The following is a 24,567-nucleotide window of genomic DNA, read 5'->3' as shown; positions in this document are numbered from 1 at the left end:
CACATAGAACATGATGAAGAACAGACAGAATACAACCAACTGAAAATGAACTACTTTTAACTTGACATGCCTTTAAAGGGATACTCCACCGAAAAATGAAAATTCTGTCATCATATACTCACCCTCATGTTGTTTCAAACCTGTATGAATTTCTTTCTTCTGCTGAACAGAAAGGAAGATATCTAGAAGAATGTGAGTAACCAGACAGTTTTAGATACCATTGACTTCCATAGTAGGAAAAAAATATACTATGGAAGTCAATGGTATCTAAAACTGTCTGGTTACTGACATTCTTCTAGATTTCTTCCTTTCTGTTCAGCAGAAGAAAGAAATTCATACAGGTTTGAAACAACATGAGGGTGAGTATATGATGACAGAATTTTCATTTTTCGGTGGAGTATCCTTTTAAAGTGCAACACTCTGTAAGACGCTGCAAAAAAAAGAAAGACACGACACAATGGCTGAAAAAAACACAATGCAGGTGTACATGCACCAACAATTAAAAAAGGAAAAAGTATGTTGCTTATATAGGAAGTAGTCAGTGAGGTTGCTCACTAAGTTTTGAAACAAAGTAAATACACACCATCTGAAAAAGAAACCGAAGACAGAACAGAATCTATCATTATTTTAATGGTGCAACTGTACATTTGTATATTTTATTACACACACATAAATGATCTAGTGCATAGCTTAAGCCAAATCAGGCTTCTCTATTTACAGAAATAAATGTGACGCCAGGTGACATCAGACTCGCCCTCTCCAGTTTTGGCTTTTAGTGCAAGTCATCATTAGCTGGGCCCTTGAAAGTTGAACCCTGACCCTTCACAGTGTGTGTGTGTTTGTGTGTGTGTGGGGATCGGAGCTGCTGTCTCAAGCTGGCCTGCGGGTAATGTGTCTAAAGCACATTTTATCAACATTTGAGTGAGACAATCAATGCCGATAACTGTTTTAATTTCAATTTTATATGTAACATTTAGATTTCACACTTACAAATGTGAAAATGTCAACGTTTGACCGGTAACATGACAATTACGCTGGTATATCTGTACACTTTGGAGAAATAAGCGCCCGCATATTTCTGTGTTGTGGCGCAGCTCCGCCCACCGGCTGTGAGTGTGTTGTGTATGTGTGGGATGATAGAGCCAAGCTGTTGGTGGTAGTGTGTTGGGGTCAGGGTTCTTCAGTCAGCACCCCGTCCCTGAGTCGAGCACACGGTACCCCCCTCTTCCCATCAGTCCTGGGTACAAATAAACCTGGTAGCGCAGTGCTCCTCTCCACAGCAGGCTGTCACTCCGCTCTCAGGCTCATTAATCAGAGCCAGGGCAGATTAGACTTCAAACAAAAACAAACTCCAGATATACCGTTCTTCCAACATGGACCCTCACTCCCAAGTCTATGGCATTCTCATGAAACCAACTGAAAATGTACGCAATGCAAAGTATTTGTGTGAAACTGTAGACATATCGGCATTATTAAAGAAACAGGGGGTTTAGCAAATGTTAAACCCAAAAATAAAATTTCGGTCATCATATTCTCATCTTTATGTTGCTCTAAACTTGTATGAATGACTTTCTTCAGTAGAACATAAAATAAAACATTTTGAGAGAAGTCTGTTTGGCAACCAACATTCTTCAAAATATCATCTTTTGTGTTCCGTCGAAGAAAGTCAGTCATACAGGTTTGGAACAACAGGAGTAAATGATGACGATTTTCAATTTTAGGTGAACTATCCCTTTAAGGATGGGGTATGAGGCATTGAAATCTTGACTAGGGTTTCTTACGCTGATTTCATATTCATTTTGCATACATTTACATGTATAACTACAAAACTTAGGCAAATTGAGCGACTATGACTTGTTCAGGTGTTTTATAAGTTTTGCATATCTTTTTTTAACTGCATTACAAATGCAAATGGCCAGTTCAACTTTATTACCCATTTTACTAAACAATTGAAGTGATATTTTGCCCCAAAATGTAAATGGTATCCTTTATTTACTTCCCCTCACGCTCTTCCAAACCTGTATTTCTTCTTTTGTGTTACACTAGGAAATAAAGGCTTCCATGGAACAATTATTCTGGTGGCTCATTTCCATGCTAGAATGAATGAGAACAGAGAAAACTGTTACACTTATAGGTTGAGTTTGAACTTGAGAAACGTATCAGTCCAATTCGTGAATTAATTATTCAGGCCGGTTTTGTGATCTGAATCAATCGAACTATTGAAAAAAAAAAAAAAAAAGATTTGTTCATAAATCCAGCACCGCTACTTATCTCCTGAATGCAGCAAAGAGAACTAAGGTGGAAGATTTGCAGTCAATAACAACTTAAATTTCATTATGTTCCATACACAAATCTATCATATGACTTCAAAACACATGGAATACAGTCATATGGGTCACTTTTATGATACTTTTTTGGTGCTTTTGAATTTTGAAATCTAAATTCCTTCATTAGTGTCCTGACGAATAAATAAAGTTATACGGGTTTTGATCGATATGACAGTGAGGTGAAAAATGTAAAATCTTGCATTACAATTAGATTTGCATCTGCTGACATTATATATCAGTACGTGTCAAAATGCACATATGCTTTTACATATGCTGTGTTCATACTATATCTGGTTTGAAAGTACACAGATTTCCAGTCACAAAATGAATTGAACTTCGGGGAATAGTTGCAGTTTAACTTCCCTCAAAGCGGGCGGCAGCACCATGGGCCAAAGCTATTAGCCAAGTACACAAACAACAGATAAGCTAAACCTATGGAGCGATAAATGCCCAGTAAGTGTTCAATTAATCTTAACATTCTGCCAGTGATTAACTGTGACTTGAATTCATAATGACTACACAGCTCTGAGATTTTTATCCCCACGTGTGAGTGAAGAACAGGGGGAAAAGGAAGCAAACACTGCCACCTTTAGGTAGCCGGTGGTACTGACTTCTTTTAGGCTTTAAGCAGAGACATCAGGAGCAGGAGAGTATGTTATTGTACTGTGTACTCTCTGCTCCCGCTGTGCACTGGGGAACCTCCTGAAGTCCAGGACTAAACAAGCGCTCACTCTGTCCACGACCGGGTTCTGCGTTTGAGTGACACGCCGCTCACCGAGTGTTTGTCTACGTCCCTGGGAAAAGGGGTGGTGTCAGCGCAGCGACGGGCCTATCCCATCCATCAGTGTCAGGAGTGGCGCATGACTAATGGACAGGAAGTACAACCAGAGAAACAACAATATTTGCAGAATATATTTCAGAAACATTAGGCCACTTTCTCCAACGGTTCTTATTTCAGCAAACTGTAATGGGGGCTTAATCCTGATTTATGGCCGTGTTTATCTGTTCGCAGCGCCGCTTGTGGTTCGTGTTGCTCTAACCTGGATCTGTGTTCGTATTCTGTAGAGCAAACGTGAGGACCTTATTGGATTATCTTGACCTGTGGTAAAAAGCTAGCCGAACTCCCCTGGATTTGGTTACTTGTTAGCAATGACCTCTGGGATTATCATATGAAATATCATATGTTAAACTGAAATAGATTTGCATTCTGTGGTCATTCGAAGATCAAAGATATGGCCCTGATGTACACACAGACGAGATAAAAACTAAAGCAAAAACTGAAAGACAGACTTCCTGAATTTTCATGAGATGCTTCCTGTGACTCCATAACTCACATGATCATAACCCTGTTTACTGGTTCCCGTGTGCTCGTGTGATCAGGGAAGGGATGCTTAACCTCAGCAGCCCGTTACCGTGGCGTCAAGACCGGAGCGTTTAGTGATGTTGAGCTTGGTGAGCTCCTCTGCGCAGGTGGGGTGTATCCCGACAGTGTTCCTGAGGTGTCCATAGGTAAGCCCACACCTGCAGATATAAACACACAGACTCTGTATTCATTCGCCCACAGGTGCTGTAACTCACACTGATTTGAATTTACACGCAAATGTGCGTGTAATGAAACAGACACCTGGGTGATATCAGAGCAAATCAAATCAAATGAATGTAATCTGACTCCAGCTCAACATCACGTGCAGGTTAACAGAGACGTGGAACTTACTGGAAGCCCAAAGAAAAGCCCTGCGTGACCTCACCAGCGTTCGGCCCAGTAAAATGCAGACCTAGCACGCGCTGCTCACCCTCCCGTAGACAAATCACCTGCAGGAAAGAGAACATGGATTTAGTTATTAGTTAATAATTGAGATATGACGACCATCATCATTTGAACTTCCAAAGAAATTGATCCTTTTACTCTCCAAGGATGCATGATACACAATAGTGGTTCCACAACAGCTCAACACCTTAAACTTACAATATTAAAACTCAATTTCCATTTTAAAACCCTTTTTTCAGCAGCCATTACTCCAGTCTACTAAGAAACAGATGCATAATCTTTATGAAATCCTTCTAATATGCTGATTTGGTAGTCGAGAAACCTTTTTTTATCCGCACACCTAAAAACGCTTGTAATGAATAATCAATCCAAAAGTGCAATACAAATGTCTTTTTTGCAGTTGCTTGTGTTTTATAAAAAAGAAAAGAAAAAATGTCTCCAAAAATACAATTCACTATCAACTTATTAGCCTGTAGTTCTTTTGAGAAACTAAACTATTTCTTGCACTACTGACTTGAAAGAGGATGGAAAAATACAATTGAGAATGGATAAATAAATAGTCAAAAAAAATAAAAAGTTATTTCAAATAGTAACACTTTACAATATTACTGTTGACTAGATTAATTATAGCAATTAAATGCTATTTCAGAGACGAAGTGTCAATTTCTTTCAAAAATTGTCTTAGTGTATATAAGACTTCAAATGCAAAAGCCTCTAAGTGCCATCTGAAATTTTCTTCTAGAATGATCATTTTTATCAAGCTTGTATGTTTATGTTCAGTTATTTCACTTTAATGGCAATGAAAATTACCTATTAATTGTCATTAAAGTGAAACTACTGAACCTAAATATACGAGCTTGATAAAAACGATCATTTTAGAAGAAAATTTCAGATGGCACTTAGAGGCGTTTGCATCTGAAGTCTTCAATATATATATATATATATGTGTGTGTGTGTGTGTGTGACTATTTTAAAATACCTTTATATAGCATTGAGTGGCATCTCTCTCAGCCACAGTGAACTCGAGCGGTTTGTAGAAGGCATGGTACACCTGTTAAACCAGACAAAACAAAAACTATGATACACCAACAACGACATCATTTCCTGAATCATCAACCACTTGAGCTCGTCATTTTACAACAAGCACTTGGAAACAAGTGCTGCTACTGTTATGTTTGTGTCTGTTACTGCTCTAAACATTTTTTAGGTGCTGAAATCATCATTATTGAACATGCTTGCGAGCGAGCGCTCTGGCGTGCCGACACATGCTGCTCACAGCTGTCAGGGCCAATGGGATGCTGCATTTTTGATCATCTCTCATCAACCTCTACAAGCATCAGTCAGCCCTCCTGAACACCTGTCAATCAAACCAGAGGCACACCCCTCTCTGAATGCTTTAGGCTTTAGAGCCGTGCAGGTGTGCGAGGACCCAGTATACACATACACACACCTATACAGTAATACAGTATATTAATGTGCTTGCTTGGCAATTGTAGAGAGCCCACAGTTAGGATAATAAACTATATTATTTGCTGGAAGAATTGTTCACCCTGCTGCAATATTAATTGCATGTATTGAACATGTATTGCTGCTGCTGCCATTTTATAACTGCACTTCACATTGTATCTAACAGCAACCATGGTACAATTGCTGTATTTTACCTCAATCTGGTCTTTGCCGTGTTTCTTTTCAGCCTCTTCTTCAGACAGTCCAACACAGCTGTACTCTAGTGGAGTGAACACTGTAGTGGCCACCTACACACACACACAAACACACGCAAACACACACTTTAACTGGAGAACATCCATAATAAAAATAATTTAAAAAACATTTGTTGCACCAAGACATTTTTGTGACAGTATTCTAAAAACTAATTCTCCTTACTGTCCAGTCTTTTCAATTTTTTGTTATTTCATAATTCCTATTATTTAAAAAAAAGTTTTTTTTAAAGATTTTTATGATTACATTCTCATAAAAAAATACTGTAATGTAATTATATATAAATAATGGTAAAAATTGTGCAATAAAATGAGATGATTTGTCATAACGGTAATGATAATTTGGAGGTAAATGTTTTAATTGTCATGAACATATAATATCATTATGTTTTGATTTTATTTTCATTTATGTTCAGGCTTTGTGAGATTAATCCAGAAACAAAGAGAGAATGAGAGCACATGCTGTAACGAAAAACTCACATTCTCATAATTCATGAGCTCATCGGAATGGCCCACCAGTCTACGGGCCAGGAGCTTTCCGGCCTTAATGGCTGTCGGGGTCAACTCGGGACGACCCTGAAACAGAGCATGAGTAGGCTGTGTCAGAGAACATTTACAAACACACACACACACACACGTTGTTATTGTTAACAAAAAAATAAAATAATAATAACATTAAAAATGTAAATTAAATTTTAAAATGTTGTCTTGGCAACTAACTGAAATAAATTAGGTTAATATGAATTAATACTATAATAGTATACTATATAATAATACTAAAATAAACACTAACACAAGCATGGATGCGTTCAACAGCAAACTAGTCTACAAGAATCGGGCAGGTCAATTTGCAATGTGCAACAATTGAAAAGATTTAAATGATAATTTTCTTTGCATTATGTTTTAATGATGTGTCGTTAAGTATAAATCCATGTACGATTAGCCTGATCAGACATTTCGGAGATTAGTATCATCTCAACATTACATGGCTGTCAGTCAAGATGATTATTACAGTGCAGAGGTGGACGGCTGCCAATCAGCGCAGTGAAAAACATGCCTACAGTAACAACACAGGAACAAGCAGCACTGCGGGGCGAATTCTCATTCACTGACTAATGCCATCAGCAACCAGTCTGATAACTTCTGTACATCCTGCTGTCCAAGAAACTGCCTTGGGTGTTTGGCTCAGAGTGTGTGTGTGTGTGTGTGTGTGTGTGTGTGTGTGTGTGTGTGTGTGTGTGTGTGTGTGTGTGTGTACACCACCCAAGCAGCTGTAAAGTAAATGCACTTCTTGGCAGTAACCAGGTGCAGCTCAACATCTAGTTTTCTTTCGTTAACAAAATGATATGTCATGCACATTGACGTACAAAGAGCTTCTTCTGACTAGTTGTGTAGCAGTGTGTGCGCGCCAATAATCACACAGCTGCTGCAGCTGTGATATTTGATCCCAGTAGCCAGTTGTGTTGGAGATGTTACAGGGCAGCGACCTTCCAGGAGAGCGATTGAACTGACAGACAGGAATATGCTGTAGATGTGTTGACTTCCAGCTGTTCCTTCTCGGCTGAGTTTGATTAGGGCTGGGCGGTGTGACGCTATATCACAAATATATGTGAAAATATCTAAGTCACGACGAAATCAAAATGGCCAATTCTTATTTTTCATGGAATTTTGTAGTATTTATTGTAAACGATTTATCCGTGCACTGCGTTATTAAAAACAAAATGCATACACCCTCGTAATCTTTAATCAAAATAACTTCCCTTCTCTTCTCTGATGACGTGTTTACTGTCACTCACATGAGATCACAGCAATAGCAAACCACAATGATCCAATCACTTCCCAACGGGGGGCAAATTCAAGTCATGCCCTTCATTTTTTCTTGTTTGGGAAGTTGTTCTCTCGCTTATGTGTCAAAATAGGAAAGAAAAGTCTATCCCAACTTCTTTTTCATGCTGACTTTAAAGTTACTGACTAGAGTGATAAATAAACGTGCACGAATACGAAAATAAAGAGAGGGATGTGCTTGATGTTAATAAGAGTTATTAAGCACAACAAGTCAAGACATTTTTTATTTACATTTTTACATCTGATTATTCAGTTTCTGCAGTATTTCTTACTACATGTTAAATAAACCTACTGTAACTGAAAAACTCATATCATGAAATAAGATTTCGGTCATATCGTCCACCCCTGCCCTACTAGTGCATTATTGATGACATTCATTCATAACGCCTACCTCACTGATGTCTCCGATAGCAAAAATATTTGGCACAGATGTGGCTTCATCAGCGGCCACAATTATCTTCCCAGTTTCTTTGTTGATCTCCACGCCAACCTTCTCCAAATTGAGGGTCTTGGTTTCGGGGGCTCTGCCTAAACTCAAAGAGAAGAAAGCAATGACAGTTAGCGCGGACAGTTATCTGACAGCTTTTGGATGCTTAAGGCTGGAGTTTATCGCTCGGCCTGCTGGGAGAATTTAGGGGTGGCTTTACACTCTGAGATTAGAGGGCAAAATCTTATCCAGTGATTAGAAAAGAAAACACAAGCACAGCTGAGGTGGTGGTCTGACGGAGGGCGTAATGAAGAGACCTGGATGCATATCCCATCAGCCACCTGGGGCTTGTGGTGTCATTTCTGTCACTTCCTATCCGAGGGCTGAGAGAGGCTGTCGACACTTGTCCATCTCTGGCCTCCTTCCCCCATTCACGGCGTCTCAGACACACACACACAAGACTCGAGTCCCAATGCCTTCATAGGTATCACAATAAACAATGTTTGCAGCAGAAGCCAGAGGTACCCATGTAGATGCTATCAGACAGCAAGAAAAACAAACCTTAAGCCCCTTTTCCTGCTTCAAGCACAGAAACAACTTCCTTCTGCTCGACTACAGTGAGACCTGAGACACAGATATGAGTATGTATGTACACATCGATTACTCAGAGAAAGAGTGAGAGATGGTGAAACAAAAATAAAACACAGTTTTCTTCAAATTGAAGTCTGAAGCTGGAGTTATATTGGCTAAGTAAAACTGTACTTACGACTAATTTGTTTTATACATTAAGTAAATTAAAAACACTAAATAGCATTTGGAAAACATTTAATGCTGATACACAGTTTCTGTGTGTGCCAATAATAGCAGCAAACGGAACTGAAAAAACATTTTCTTAACAGGTGTCCCAAACTAATTTAGAATTACATTTCTACTATTTATATATATATATATAAAAATCCATAATGTGAATGTTCATTATTTAAATTCAGAATGAAACTGTATTGTAGGAAAATTAGCTACACTAGCAAAAGAAAAAGATATTTCAGAGGCGTTATTCATTTGTATTTACATATATACGTCTTTGAATGAAAGAACATTAATATTTAATGACTTAAGAGTAAACTGATTCATTCACAGTAAACATGGAACTGTAAAGAGAGTATTCTTAATACTTTTGTTTTTAGTTATAAATATTGTTAAAAATATAAAACAAAAACAAAAAAAACATCTCAATATATCTTTTTGTATACATTTTATTATTAAATTATTAGCAGATAAAACCACGGCCACAGTCTTTAGGGCACTTAAAATTCTAATAAAAAGTGTTGTAAAAATTACACAAAATAATGTTTTTGTTTAATTTAATTTTGGCAATAAAATAATACTGAATTAATAAATACTTGAAGTAATGCCTAGTTCCACTAGCACCACACAGATTGCCATCAGAAGCAGAACTGTAGTGATAAAACTTATTTTTATGGCTGAGTTTAGAGGATAACGCCGCAACAAAGGCTCAGAAGTCCAAGAACTACGAGTTCAGTCTAAATGAAAGACATCCTTTGTTTTACACCACATTCCATCAGCAAAAAACCCCTTGAGATATCCTTCACGGCCCGTGGAAAAAGAACGTCCTTGACTTTGTGTGGGCAAAGACCTGATAATAGCGAGAATGTGCATTTTATTGGCTCAACTAAAAAAAAACGACCCGAAACGATGATTACTGTAAAGCGGGAAAAGTACCAGTATCTGCGTCAAACTGAAATGGGGCATTCCTGCTTTGCACTTCCTGTCTCTTTTTCTGTCTGATTTGGGCTCCTGGAACGTCGCTGGGCATTGTGAAGGCTGGACACAATAACAGAGGACCACTGATAAGAGCTATGCCTGAGAATTCAAACCCACACCACCTCTCTCTCTCTCTCTCTCTCTCACACACACACACAGACACACACAGACACACACACAGAGACACACACAGAGACACACACAGAGACACACACAGAGACACACACAGAGACACACACACACACACACACACACACACACACACACACACACACACACACACACACACACACACACACGTACACACACACGTACACAAACAGCTGCCTCTGATAATGAACAAGAACAAAGCCTGGAGTTATACAAGAAAAAAATAATCAAGGCCAACATGCTAATTAGACACAACAATCTGCCTGGCAAGACTTTAAATGAGCCTTATCGACTGAACAGGCCGGAGAGAAGAATGGATGAAACAATAAGAGAGGATTGAGTCGCCTTCCATTCCAGTCACACACGGTATCAGTGTGAGATCTGTAATTCTCCATGGTGATTTTAATTCAATTTTACTGCACAGTGGCAGAAAAACAGCCCCTGGCAAATGTAATGCGAAACACCAGAGTGAAAAAGCCAAAAGTATGGCCTTAATGAATTAAACTCAAAATAGTGGCTTAGCCTAGACATAATAGAGAACTAATCTTACAAAAATGATCGGTTTCCTCCAAAATATCAAAGTTATGGTTACTACTGTAAAACTGTAAAAATAATTATACCTGAACACTGTCCCCATCTCTCCATATTGCCACTATAGATAATATAGTTTAATGTACACACACAAAACTGTTGAAATCATTCAATTATATTTAGTCCAAATTCACTCAAAAATATTTGAAAACCAAAATGAACAGACCAGTGACAAGATTGTGGAAAAGACATAAGGGGGAACTACGAAATGTTAACTGGTAGAAAGAGTATTTTTGGCCGATGCAGTCATGCAGACAAACCTCTAAACGGAAAAATATTGGCCAAAAAACAAAAGTCTAAAGCTATTTTGAGCATTCAAAGAATAAACACGTCATCATTTACTTTTTTCAATTATGGTAAACAGCACATTAACACTGTTTATTACAGTAGCAATAACATTTTTATGAAAATTATAGTTATCATGGTCCTTTTTAATAGCGTATAAAAAGAAAATGAGAATCAAATCAAAAATACATTATATGCACACAATTGTGAACCAATAAGAAAGCATATTTACACAATATATATTACTTCCCTCCTTCAGTCCTCATAAAAGGGGTACACCTACAATATGGAGGAAATGTTCTCTTTCCTGGTGTTTAGCACAGCCACCTGCAGAGGGGCGCAGCCCAGAGGAAGGATGGAGGAACGGAAGGGTGGAAGAGCTCCGCTGGGGGTGAAAGACAGGAGGAGGGATGGGGCTGCTCTAGAAGTCGCCATGAGGGAGATTTAAAAAAAAAACCCAATTTTTATGCTTCCACTGCGAGAAAGAGAGCAGGATGGAGAAACAGAGAGGCCACAGCATGGAAACACAGCATCCTCTCGAGGGTGTAATAGAGGATATCAGCCTCTGAAAGCTCTTTTCACTATGACAACAGTCAATACTAACACTACTTGACTAAACAGATTATTAATGCTCCAAGTTGGCAACTATAAACTCCCTACGCTAATGCATGATAGGGCTTGATGGTGGAACTGTTTGTTATGATTCTCGCAATTAATACATGTAAAATGTATTACATTGTAATACATGTAATACATTGCGGTCTCATTTTTCATAGAAAAATAATTTAACCACAAGAAAGCATGTGTGATTTTACTAGTGATACATTTTGAGATTCTTTGCAAACTGTAAAGTGCTACATAAAATGGTATAATAATAATAAATCATTAATAAATAAGTGTTAGTAATTTCTTTTTTTTTTTGTAAATTATAAGAACTACATAGTCAAATAAGTAAAATAATAATAAAAATTGAGTAAAATAAGTGTCCACTTTTCAGTTAATACTTTCTAAAAATAAAATAAAAATGCAAATCACTACAAATTTCACCAAATTCTAAAAACTATATAAAATTGTAAAAGTAAAATAAAAATTATAAAAAGAGAATTTTGTAAAATAAGTGCCCATTTACTTTCAATGGATAGCGCACTATTGTTAATAATTTCTAACCTTTTCCTAAAATTTCTAAATTAATTACTACAAATTTTATTAAATTGTAAATACTACATAAAATATAAAAACAAAAATGTTTTAGAGTAAAGTAAAAGTGTCTATTTAATTTCAATGAGTTTACATTTTTTGTTAATATTTTTTTTTATTAATTACAATAAGTTTCAGTACATTATAAGTACTACATAAAATGGTAAAATAATAATAAATATAAAATAAGTGTTCCTCTAATTTTAGCAATTTTTGTATGTCTAATTTGCCTTTTTTTTTATTTATTATGTATATATCAGCATTATATTGGCCATCTGCCATGATTTTTAATACATCACTAGATTTTACACACTAGGTTTTAAAGCATTTCAGTTTGTATTTTGACTAAATACACACATCCGTGGTAAAAGTCTAAACACACTGAAAGGATTGTAAAACTGAGAGAACTTTAATCCCTCAACAGCAAACAAGTCTGGACCAAAATTTCAGCAACAAAAAGGCCTGAGAAAGCCACTCAACACCCAAAGCCAAGGCTGCCATTCAGTGCAGCAGGAGTCACTACAGATCACTAAATCTCTCTCTCTCCATGTCACACACATCCAGACAGGAAGCTGAAGTCTCATTCTCACTGTACACTGTAACCTGTGCTCCACTATCTTCTCACACCATCAATAAATAAACCGGATAGTCCTATATTCCTTTCATTGTCCCTGTAACCGGAATGAGAGAAATCAGATGAGTGAAAGATACAAACACACAGAAGAGGATGGCATCTGCAGTCAGAGATGCTGAGGGATGAGTAAAGGGGAAAACTGTGGAAGCTCTGGGTGGGTTTCCGTACAGAGAGACATGCAACCCTGACAGGAAAACCCAGAGCAAGAGAACAAAGCAGGGAATGGTGTGACCCCAGGGCCCCTGGTGCATCCTGGTCCTGAAGAGCAGACCTCAGTCCAGTGATTAACACTTCCCTAGATGATTCCATCCCTCTCTCTTTATTACTCTGTTTTCAGGCCTGAAAGTCCCATTTTTGCTGATATAGCAGCACAGTGGTGTAGGACAATATAAGCGCAAACTGATATATGTATTATGAGGATTTATGCTTTTGAAATGTGATGAAAGCATCACTGATCACAGCGGATGAGTCAACTGTACAACATATTTTCCTGAAGCATTAATTTATGTAAGAGCAGTTATGATACTAGTAAGAGATAATACACAGTCAGACATTCATTAATCGCTAAATAAACCCTGACAGTGTGATCAGTGTATCAAAGAATTTACTTATATATAGGTCAATTATTTTATTATGTGAGAAGAAAGACACTATGGAGTGAGTTATGCATTTCTAACCTAGCCACAGTTATAATAATAATAAATTTGGAAAAAAAGAAAATAAACTTTTCCTCTCAAGAAAAGTGCCTAATAAACAAATTGATGTGTCTGTATTTGTGACGCATTAAGATGGCCTCACCTACAGCCCAAAGTACTGAGTTGAAGGAGTCTTTATGTTCCTCTTTGGTTTTTAGATCCATCCATGTGACCTGGAGAAGGCCAGATGGGAGCTTTTCCACACTTTTTGGCGTACACCTCCAGGAAAACTTGGTGCCATATGCCTCCATGTAGTCTGTGACTAAACCAGACATTTGCTGAGAGACAAACAGAAAAAAAAAAAAAGGACAAAATGGACAAAATTAAAACCCCTACAAAAATGGACAAACAAATAAAATAAAAAACCTAAACATTTTTCCTCTGCATATTGTTAATACATATTAAAGTATTTTAACTGAAATAAGGATAAGGGATTATCTACATAGTTGCAACCTATACAATCTAACAAAGGGTAACTAAACAAATACATTTAAAAACTTTTCCTCATCATTTGTTTTCTTAAACAGATTTTATTTCAACTGAGCAATTTGCTCCTAGTTGTCATTTTGTTACTCCTGTCAGACCATACTGCGGGTATAATGCTTAATAATAACTTGACAAATCTCCTGTCAGAACACTATAACCGTTAATTAAAGATGAATGCTTAAAAAACACAGTCATAAAACAAGTCTAGCCAGGCCTCTCATCCTGTTTTTGCCATGTAGCCTGGCGGTTCTACCAGGGTGAGTCACATTAAAGAATGGCTAAACCAAAAGCAGTTATAGTGACTAATTGTGTATTTTACAACTCAAAAACAAATGAAATCAGGTTAATAAAAATAAAAATAGAGGATTTTTTTTCTTCTAAAACCATCAAAGAGGACGAAGTGTCAAGGCACCAAAACAGAGATGTAGTACCTGATCAAACCCCCGGAGGGCGATACTACGCACCATCACAGTGGTGTCCAGCCCAAGGCCTGTAAGGAAGCCAGCACATTCCAGTGCTACATCTTCACACACACAGTGAAGGAAAACAAAAATAAAATAGCACAAATATTATGGAACATGAAAAAGTGTATAAATCACGTTTTTCTAAAGTGACCCTGTCCAACAACGACACCAGCAGTTAAATTTACAGCGTGAGGCAGCGTCTCCCTTGCCTTCCCTGAGCCCATTGAGTTTTAACAGACTCACTAATGCAGGAATGGGGAGCTCTGACCCTGGAAGGCCACTGTCCTGCAGTTTAGCTCCATTTCTAATCAAACACACCTGAAAAATGTCATCAGGATTGCTTGAATATTGAGGCAGTTGTGTTTGATTTGGGATGGAGCTCAACTCTGTAGGACATTGGCCCTCCACGACCGAAGTTGCCCATCCCTGCCCTAAAGCATACCGTAGGTTTGGTGGGGGGTAATCGAGAATGAATTGGGAAAAGTCACATTAGAAGAGGCAATGCCTACATCATGCTATGTAAAAAATTGCGTTAATGGGAAGACTAATTAAAAATGATGTAAACAACTCACAAACTTGGATATCAACGCTTTATGTCACGTCAAAATAAAACCTCAATGACTTGAAAACACTATGTGTGAGGGTTTTTCAGTGAGCAATCGGAAAGAGACATCTCTGTGTCTGTGATCATCATGACCCCTGCTGTGTTTACCGAGCTTTTAATGACTGATGATCCGAAAATAAGTGGACTATTAAAAAGAAAAGCTGAAAATCAGTTCACAAATAAAAAAGATGTAATTCGAAATTTGTTAATGTGTACTTATAGTTATTTTGGAATAAATGTAAAAAAGCTTAAAGTTTTAATAAAAAGAAAATTCATTCAATTGTTAAGGTAAAATAGAATAACTGTATTGTGTTCTTTTTTTTCATAGCGCAAGTAATAATTATGTATTTAATCTGTATTTAATGTTTAACTTAAAAAAAACATAAAAAGCAGTGAGGACTTTGCTGAACACAAAAGATTATATTTTTAAGAATAGGGGTAACCAGTTGATTGGTCCTATTGACTTCCATAGCATAAAAATAAAAAAAATAAAAAAATACTATGAAAGTCAATGGGGACCATCAACTGTTTGGTTACCAACATTCTTCAAAACATAACAATTGTAATTTTTTTGGGTGAACTATCCCTTTAACCAATTTTGCATCAGACAGGACATTGAATTTGTGCATTCTTAGTAAATAACTTGCAGAAATTTCCACTCGCATAGGAACTTTTATTAGATTGTGGCCGCAAACTTACTTGCCCTGTTTAGCAAATCTTGTACACAGTCTGCTGTTTCTGAAAGTGATTTAATAAAGCTTCTTAATATGTCCTTGCTAATTTATTGTCTGATAATCTATGAGGAAAAACTCATGGACTTCTGGAAAATTAGTAATAAAATTGGTGTTTAGGAAATAAAATGCAAATTTAAATTGCATTCCAGACACTAGGAGGTTAAATTAGTAAATCTATGTTATGTGGGATAAAAACACAGTGGATTAGCCATAATCTGCCATTGAGTGCATTTGCATGTACATAAATACACTAATTATGCTTAATAACAACATGTAAAGGCATGAAAACATCAGTGTTCTTTCTTTTTATTGGATAAAGGTCAAAAACCATATAGGCTAAGCAAAACCAACATCAAATTGTCCCCTCTGAACCATCTTTGCTCTGCATATAAATATTTACAGGCATTCTGGTAAAGAAAATCAGACTAAATGATCTGACTTAGCGTTGGGTCGAACATGTAAATGCACTCATTGATTAATCATAGCGCTTCTAATAGAATCATCTCGATAGGTAGACACTTCCCCTGTAAAGTAAGTAAGTAAGTGTCGGCTTTGAAGGATACAACTGGCACCAACAACCAACCTGGAACACACAGAAAACAGCAATTAATGAGATCACAGAAAAACAACATGAACAATAAGGTCACATAACTACAAACATGAAACGAATGTGAAAGAGTCAGTAAATTTGTCACAGGATATGGTAAACATTCTGTAAAATGATACTAAACAACCTTAAGAGAATAAAATGCACACCACTTTACTTACACCAAAACAAAGACAGGAGAACACAATAAAGATGACTTAAGAACAAAGAGCAGTGACTGTGTGTGGTCGACGAGTACACCGCCCTGAGATTCACGGTCATGGTGAAGTCTAATTGCTAACACAAGGTCTAATCCTCATGGATGTCCCCACACAGCACTGCTGAGTGAAACCCACTTACACCAAAGCAACATCACACGCATTCAGTGTACAACACTGCTAATGCACATCTGCACTTAGTGCTCTTTTGTGTGGCAGCTTATGGAGGGATTAGGAGCAACATTTCAGAGCTCCTTTCCCCCCCAACAAAACACATCCCTAAGCTCTAACCTGCCATGGTGGAACAAGTCTGATGATAAGGAATGACATGGACTAGAAACCTTCTGTCTGGATTAGTATAAGAGACATTCCTTTTTATATAGAATGACAAACACAGGATACATGAGAACAAATCGCACTGCATTAATTTGCATGTATATAGGTTAAAAAAAAATCTAATCTGTTGATTAGAGAATCATTCTAAGGGAATCATTTGTCATTTGTGTGCTACAGTACAGATGAAACAAGTTATTCTTTGTAAAAACATGCTATATTCATTCTATTTACACAAATCCAAGCTTAGATTGAGCGTAATATTATTATTATGCAAAGTCCAATGCAGATGAATGAAAAACAAGTGCATGAAAGTATGCAATTAAAATCAATTTTGTATAACTACACACTAAACAAAAAGAACCACAATCATAATCATATTGTGACCCAGATATCAATGTCATATCAACACGCCTTTGCTGATTCCAACCCCAGTTTGGGTCCATCACCATGTTTTCCAATTACATTACCTCTCTCAGGCTCTCTCATATAAATTTCCCTTCACTCCCTAGTAAAGTGTCCCTATTATGCTTTTTCAGAAATAATTTTTCATGTAGTGTGTAATAATATAGCCATTTGTGAATGTAAAAGGTCTGCAATGTTTAAAATATCAAAGTGCCAGATAAACAGAGTTATTGTCTCGCAAAAGAAAGAACTGATTTTGAACTGCCCGAAACGAGTCGTCAGTAATTCCAGTCCTACTTCCTGCACAAACCTACGCAAGTTTGTAACAAATTTGCATAATGCCATAATAAACTATGGTCTTCATTGGGTGCCTGCGAACAACGTCTACTTTGACTCGCCTTCAAACACTGTGGCTGAGACCTGGAAGAGACGAGTTTGTGTTGTCGACATGTCGAGAAGATGCGGTTTTCTGCGCTGCAAAAGCAAATCCACTTTGCATACACTTCCAAAGAAAAGCCTCCAATTGATATGGTCAAAATGGTTACTCTTCATATCACTGTGTATTGAAGTGCAGCCTCCGGAGCAGAAATTTAGATATGGTAATGGTTGTTTTGTTTCCAACTCGTGCTGTCAGTGTTTTTTTTTTACTTTGGATGCCTACTATTGTAGTAGACCTCCAAAACAAAATTTGCAACCATTAATAATAACCTTTAATAATAGGGCTGCTTTAAATTTGTAGCATAAAATATAGCAAAAGGCCAAAAAAAAAAAAGAAAAAAAGAAAAAAAAGAACAACTTATATTTGATCATGTCCTTAAAAAACCGTAGGCATTTACTGTTAGGCCTATCATAACATTCTCTTCAGCTGAAGTCCCACTAGCTTCTACATACATGCAGAAACCACAGCAGGAAAGAGAGTTTATCCTGGGAAGTGTGTGGGAACTGTGGCTACTGTAGACTCAGTCAACCTTGGGCAGCACTTCTATAATAACCCCGACCATGATAAGATCTGCAAGTTCATGCTGTGCCTTTCCTCTAACGTCTGCCCAGACTGAGCCTGCTTTCATTTCAGCAGAGCAGAGAGAGATAAGCACGGGACAGAGAACTATTTGCTGCGCGAGCATCTGTAGGTCCCGAGGCCCATTGGACACCTGAACCACAGACAAAATAGTTACCTGGTTTCCTCAAAACAAGTCATTTTCAACACTGACTTTTATATAATGAGCCCAAGGGTTGATATCATACTGAATGCATTATTTGGTAGTCTTCAGAATCCAAAGCATACAGTGTGTCATCAGTCCTGACAGATGCTCTGCTGTTATGGTGGAATCGACTGCATAAGTCAGGCATGCGTGCCAATGGCCTTGCTCATGCCCATCAGTCACCAAGGTCTTGCCACTTCCACAGGATGAACACTCTTACTGGCAACAGCCTGAAATCGCACCTGTACAGCTGACAGATCAACGGCAAAACAACATCACCTGCCTGAGAAGGATGTGGCCACCACAATAACTAGCGTGACTTAAAGAGAAAGCTGCAGTAAGGAACCGAAAATATTATCCAAGTTTAAACAGAAGTTCATTTTTAAATTAAGTTCTTATTTTGTTAGGTGCATTATGGATTTTTATTTAAATATAAATTCAATATACTTGCAGATTAACAAATGCAGCTGGCTAAGCAACAGGTAAAGCAGATTTCTTGACCACTTATGACAAGAAGATAATGTTGAAACACACATTAAAGTGCTGAAAGCGTTTGTTCACAATCTGTTCACAACATAAGTCACTTACGTTTTTTTAGGTGACTCTCTGAGCCAGAAGACATCATCACTTGTGATCCCGAACTCCATAGCTCCTGGGACCTGGAGGATGAACCGCACAGTTCAAACCCAAACGAGCCACTTTAAAGATTAAATATGCAGCATAAGCAGCATTTAATTGAATATTTTTCAAATTTAACTGAATATTTTAAAGCTGTAAAAAACATTAAAATCAATATAAAATGATGATTAATATCAAGTGTTCTTTGTAATGTAATAGTAATAATCATAGACTGTAAAAAAAATGTAATAATATACAATATAAATGTACAATTCTAAATATATCATTGCAAATAATAATATCAGTAATGACAAAATATAATGCTTCTCAATTTTCCAGTATAAATTATCATATTATTTATATAATCATAAAATATAAAATTCTGTCACAATGCAAAATATTAATTGTCCTAAGAAGAGGCATCACTTTCTTTAAATGTGTCATTTTTAAGGGGTGATTTATAACATCTGTGTCCTTTACCAGTATCTCAACTGAGGCAAAGATAAATAGCAGGCTTTCAAGTGTGATTAAGAAGAATATCAATTGGATCATATTTGGAAAGCCAGAAAGGAAATTATCTCTCCCACACGCCTATCAGCAGAACAAGGTCACATCACATTCTGGATAGACAACACCCACACATGCCCGCCTGCACTGGCACGCACACTTACATGTGTAGGGTACTTCGGCCGTCCACCAGTAGCTAACACAATGTTTTTGGTGGTCAGTGTCATCTGTGAATACAACGACGCAGGATAATCAGGAATATGGCACAAGAGATTGGTGTTTAAATAACATTTTAGAGAATTAAGTTGCTATAAATTCAAAATCATACCTCTTTTCCTTTGGCATTTACAGCTCTGAGAGTGTGTTTATCCACCAGACTGCCATTCATATTCAAATATTTCACCTTCCTGTTACATGGGACAGAGAGATAGTAAGTCTAAGTAAGAGAGATGGTAAGAAAGTTGCCTACCGACATCACAATTCCCCATCAACTTTGCAAAAGTGAATTCATTTCTACAAAGTCATGGAGATGTAAGAAAGCTCAACAACAAAACAAGATTTGATCATTAATAATATTGATGTTCAAACCCAAACTGACACCTCTGCTCTAACATCAAGACATATATTTGGAGCATTCTGGGAAATGACATCACCACACCTGTTTGCCTCACAGCCATACAGTAAGACGGCTGAAATTTAAGACAATTTATCACGATGGCACATTCATTTAGCCTCAGACTGTAATTACCTGATTAGACGGTGAAAGAGAGAGACAGCTAATGAGATCTACAGGGAAATAAAGATTCTGCTCTATAATGTCTGTATATTTCATCCAAAATCATTCGCAATCTTTTTAAGTAATTAGCTAATACACAGTTTTTGCCCTCGGGGAAGTGCTGGACACTTACTACAGGCTAGAGCTGCAGGACTCTGGATAAATTGGGAAAAAATTTTTTTAACATAGAGATCACGATTCTCCCACAATTCTGAATAGACAACTAAACAAATGTAATTTACTAGAGTTACAAAATGTTCATTTCTGCAGTCTATTTAAAAATATTTCATTAATTAATTATCTTTTTTTAAATCGGTTTGAAAGAATGATTCAATGACTCACTCATAATGACTTCATTACTGGATGATTCAGCATTTTTGAACAAATCTCTTGAATGATTGATTCAATAACAAATACTGTACATATTTTTAACGGTCTGGTTAACTGTTGTAACAATGTTATTGAAACAATTTTTTGAAGAGTCAAGTAATTTTCAAAAGTGGATTTACTCTACTTTGATTGCTAACTGTAGACATCAGTGTTAATGAACTATAAACATTTATCCCAGTGCAATCATTTGAATTATTGCAACAGAAATAATAATACCGTGAGGTAAAAAACTGTGTGTGTATCTGTTTCATACCAATACAAGACAACTGTTCTCTCTGGGTCAGCAGCGCCAGTGCAGATTTGAATGTTCGCGGTGATCGTACTTGTCAAAGGTTTAATAGCGTGTTTGAATCGAGATCGCTATCTTTAAACGATTAATCGTGCAGCTCTACTACAGGCCCTCCTGGAATACAAAAATGATGACAACATTTTTGTAACCCTCAACCTGTGGTCCAACAACCCAGATTCTGACCCATTGGTCTACTGATGGGAATTACTTTTTCCAGCAGCCAAAGTCAGCGTAACATTATATGGATGATGTTAAAAAGCTTGATGGGATCTGCACAGAAATAGCCATCATTAACTAAACGAATTAAACATTTCAGTTGCGTTTAAGTTGTTCTTGATCGACAAATGGACACCATGTAAAACATACAAACCATACTGGAAAAAGAACATTTTGGCCATGCTGTTTTAATAGTAAAACTTACTTGTCTTGTAGTTGCACTCTGTGGCCCCAGTTTATAGACCTCACATGGTTCTGGACAGCCTCAGCCATCGTTGGCCTGCAACAGATTACACAAAAACTTCTCTTACCTGGTCACAACAATGCAAATCACAAAAGAAACCCTCACATGCATTTGAGATATAATATTTCATCCATCAACTTTTGCATGGATATAGGTTTGAGCACATACACAGGATTTAAATTAGCTATAAAGATAAGATAAATTGGTAACAATTTACAATATTAGTTCCATTTGTTCATATTAGTTAACAAACTAACAATGAAAAAATACTTCAAAGTTAATGTTTGTTAATGTTAATTCCAACATGTACTAATACATTATTAAAACCAAAAGTTGTATCTGTTAATATTATTCAATGGACCTGAGCTAACATGAAGTAACAATGAACAGCTGTATTTGTATTAACTAATGTAAACAAAGATGAATAAATACTGTAACAAATGTATTGCTCATCGTTAGTTAAAGGGATAGTTCACCCTAAATCATTTATTCACCCTCAAGTTGACTTTCATAGTATGAAAAACTGTCTGGTTATCGACATTCTTCAAAACATCTTCTTTTGTGTTAGAAGAAAGAAATTCATACAGGTTTGGAACAACCTGAGGGTGAGTAAATGTCAACTATCCCTTTAATGCATTAACTAATGAGACCTTATTATAAAGTGTAACCGATTAATTCAAACTAATTACTTTTTTTGGGGGGGGGGGATTAAACATCTCAAGAGACAATATCAAACAAATCTCAAAGTATAACAATAAAAAATACATCTAAATAGGACAGAAATAAAAGAGTAAGAATAAAAATGTATTTATACACACACACACAAACATACACATAATATACAACAGTAATATATGCATACACATTATTTATACCTAAATAAAGACATTTTAACACAAGTTTAACACAAGTAATGTATAAGAGGGCTCCATAATTTACAATACTGGGTTTCCTCTGATTTGTAATTTAATCTTTACAAGTTTGAGGGCAAACAGAAGGTCAAAAACCCATAGACGACAGGTTGGAGGAGATGACAGCTTCCAATTAATAATTTGTCTAGCCAACAATGCAGAAAGTGCTATATTATCAATCTCCAAAGCTGTTAGTTAAAAAACAACAAAGCCAAATACAACTCAACATTGCTATTGTAGCTTTACTGGAAGTTGTATTTAAGGCCAGCATTTGGACAAAACCTGTAAAAACCCTAACCTTTTTATCAGACCTGGAGTGCCCTCTAGTGAAATGATCGGATTTGACCTGTAAGATATCTGGTTTTTCACCACAAGATGGTGCTGTGCCACATAAAGTTATGTCACTGACCTTACCCTGAATATTATATGAATTTCATAACATGCTCGGATCAGTATGAAGCTTTATTGTTATTGCAATAAGGCAGCTCTGGCTACAAGCAATGTCGCTACATACAGTCTCTGATATAGATCCATGAAACTCACCAGTCATGTGACAAGGATTCTGGGATTTGCCAGCCATACTTCCTAGCATCTTTGACAGCAGTGCCAAGCAGCGCCGCCTGATGCATAAGCTTCTTTGGAATACAGCCGACATTCACACACGTCCCGCCAAGACCCCACTTTGTGCCTAAAGGTAGCATGAGCTGATTAGTTGTTTTTGGAAATAAATACATTACCAGCAAATAGATGACAACTATAAATGGTTCTGTCTGCATGTACCTTTGAGTGAAGGTTCAACATAGTCCAAAACAGCAACTCTGTGCCCTAACTGGGCAGCTGGAAGCACCAAAAAAGTGTGAAGCATCAAAGAAAACATCAAATGTCATCCTAATTAGATACATTAAGGAGATTAACTTAAATACCATTCCTAAGAACTGTAAATGAAGGATACAAACCCTAAAGTAGAGATGACAAATACCTTCTTTTGAACATGCCAACCCTCCAGAGCCTCCACCAATAACCACCAGGTCATAATCAAATTTCCTGGCTGGAATCAAGATTACAAGTCATTCAACCACAGAGACTTTAACAATGTGTGATATTTGCTCTCAAAAACATGCCTTAGTTTCAACTATTAATTTGTTTCGCACATGCACTGGACATTATTGCTAAATTATGGGTATCTTATATATGAATTGCCTGCATTATATATAACCAGGTAAATTACGAGATTACGGCTATTGACATCTTGAACAAAAGAATTGAGCGAAAAAGCTTTGCGACAATTAATCTTACTATTCAATAAGCATTACCTGTAAAAGGTCTTGTAAATATTATAGTCCTGAAAGCTTTGATCCTCTGTCTGCCTCTACTGAAGGCAGCCATACTGTTCAGGAGGCAAGACCCCTGTCAACCGTTATAGGTGCCTTAAATTATGCCTGGGTGAATGTCTTATCATTGTTTTCTAATTTTATGTTATGACATTGTGTCTAGAATGGCTCGAGTCAAATTTTAATCTATTTTAATAGGTTTATTAACTACAATCACGAGTTTACAGAACGGAAACATCTTTAGAAAAGCGTTGAACTTGGCCGCTGTCAGCTATTATACAGGACAGTTACAACAGCGACGTCTGATTCGTGAACAAATTTGTTCATTTGAGTCGGATCTTTTCAATGAATCGAATGAACCAGTTTGATTACGAATCGCATGCAAAACAAAGTTGTTTTTAAAAAAAAAAACGTGAATAATTATAATAGTAATAATAATTAGATCAATCAAGAGATCAAAAGATGCAAATTAATATGTACTTATAAATTAAATATTCAAACTGCAAATCATATTTAAGCTGTAAATAACTTTTTATGACATGAACCATGGCTACAGACAGGATAACCATTCTGAATAAAAAAGCCACTAAGACATATTGTCAGTTTTCCAAAGAATTTCTTTAAATGATTAATGTACATTTGTCTTATAGTGTTGTGTTCTTTTAGAAAATAAGCAATTTCGCTGAAGTGCTCAAAAGAACCGATTCGCGGAAATGAGTCGAACTTTCCATTATCAGAACAGGAGGCGGGTCGAAGAATATTGGCAGACCATCTGACCAATCAAAATTAAGATCATGGTCAGCTGCGGCAAGTTGATTGGCTATGCCCGTCACTG

At 36.8% G+C, this 24,567-nt stretch overlaps 1 protein-coding gene across 1 annotated transcript; it reads right to left on the bottom strand.

Moving 5' to 3' along the window:
* Positions 1-610: 610 nt before the first annotated feature.
* txnrd2.2 (thioredoxin reductase 2, tandem duplicate 2) lies at positions 611-24,003 on the bottom strand. Its single transcript, XM_082170343.1, has 17 exons — positions 23,715-24,003; positions 23,381-23,449; positions 23,182-23,238; positions 22,945-23,089; positions 21,452-21,526; positions 19,905-19,983; positions 19,741-19,803; positions 19,040-19,110; positions 16,271-16,290; positions 14,337-14,428; positions 13,523-13,697; positions 8,050-8,186; positions 6,294-6,389; positions 5,757-5,849; positions 5,075-5,146; positions 4,042-4,139; positions 611-3,848 (listed from the first exon to the last, which is right to left on the bottom strand). The coding sequence occupies exons 1-17, from the start codon at positions 23,785-23,787 to the stop codon at positions 3,725-3,727; spliced, it is 1,539 nt and encodes a 512-aa protein (XP_082026469.1). The 5' UTR covers positions 23,788-24,003; the 3' UTR covers positions 611-3,724.
* Positions 24,004-24,567: the final 564 nt, after the last annotated feature.

This window comes from Leuciscus leuciscus (genome assembly GCF_965113295.1).
Source record: "Leuciscus leuciscus genome assembly, chromosome: 5".
NCBI lineage: Eukaryota > Metazoa > Chordata > Actinopteri > Cypriniformes > Leuciscidae > Leuciscus > Leuciscus leuciscus.
Note: the sequence above shows the minus strand (reverse complement) of the source record. Positions and strands in the feature narration are given on the sequence as shown.